General features: G+C 51.1%; 1 protein-coding gene across 1 annotated transcript in view; it reads right to left on the minus strand.

The window, feature by feature from the left end:
* ZC3H4 (zinc finger CCCH-type containing 4) overlaps nt 1-1188 on the minus strand; it is a 36899-nt gene that overhangs the window by 14020 nt on the left and 21691 nt on the right. The window contains exon 9 of the mRNA XM_006772041.2: nt 290-401. Within this exon, the coding sequence (XP_006772104.1) occupies nt 290-401 (112 nt within the window). The remainder of the gene's footprint in view (nt 1-289; nt 402-1188) is intronic.

Below are 1188 nucleotides of genomic sequence, written 5' to 3' on the forward strand. Positions count from 1 at the left end.
AGGTTACACAGCCAGTTGGAAAGTCTCAGAAAGATAACAAGCAATGGCATAGGCCAGTCCCAAGAGTATATGTAAAGAGAACATATTAACGTGTGTGCCTCAGTTTACTCATCTGCAGAATGGGAACAGCAGGCCCGTCATAGGACAGATGTGCGGGTTAAGTGAGATGCAGATGCACTGAAAGCTGGACACTGCACTGGCAGGGCGAGAGGAAGCGCAGTGGTCAGCTGTGGCTACCGACAAGGAGCTCCGCCCCTCAGCCACAGCAGATGTGGGAGCCAAAGGATATCGTGCATGTAGGGGCAGTTCTCGGCTTTGGCACAAAACCCGGTGATGTAAAACTTGCACAGCTCGCGCTTCTTTGGTAGCTCGATGTCATGGCTGAAGTTACAGTGGTCTCCCTGGAAGAGAGGCAACGGAAAGGTCAGGCGGTGCGGGAAGCCCTTGCTGATCCTTCTCCACGAAAACGCTACTCTGTCACCGTGGAAGCACAGAGGGACAAAGACAGAATGAAGCCCTTCCCTCAGGGAGAGGCAGGTTTCCCACCAACCTCACACTTCTGACCACGTGTGTGCTCCCCTGCCTCCCTCCCACAGCCTCCTTCCTCCCGTCTCTATTCCTTGCCTTTCACTGCCTCCTTCTAACTCTTCTCTTTCCTTCCCTTCTCTCTCTTAGCTACTATTTTTCACTATTTACTGCATGCCAACCAGTGTCCAGTCCCCGCTTTCTCCTAACAGAGCCCCAGTTCTGTTTGAGGAAGAATGTGCCCAGCTAAAAACATTCCATTCCCAGCTTCCCTTCAAGTTCTGGCCACAGGTGTAGGGCAACGCCCCTACCAGGACAACACTGCCTCAATTTTTAAAAATCCCACCACCGATTTTTCTTCCTCTAGCCGTTAGATGCGATGCCTGGAGAACATCAGCGACTGTGCAAACATGAAGACAAAAGCCACATGCCCAAGCACGGCTAAACTAAGCCGAGGAAGGAGGTGGTCCCGCCGCCGACGACCACTGCACACGCCGTGTACCATCTACCCACCCCTACACTATGCTGAGGGACAAACACCTATGTGCTTAAGCTAGTGGGGTTGCGTTTTCGTTATTTGCACGATGACACAATCCAAACAAAACAACACCAAGGGAAACAAAAGATAGAAATGGTTGTATACTTGTTTCAAAAGTCTTATTC

Source organism: Myotis davidii, unplaced genomic scaffold (assembly GCF_000327345.1).
Source record: "Myotis davidii unplaced genomic scaffold, ASM32734v1 scaffold566, whole genome shotgun sequence".
NCBI lineage: Eukaryota > Metazoa > Chordata > Mammalia > Chiroptera > Vespertilionidae > Myotis > Myotis davidii.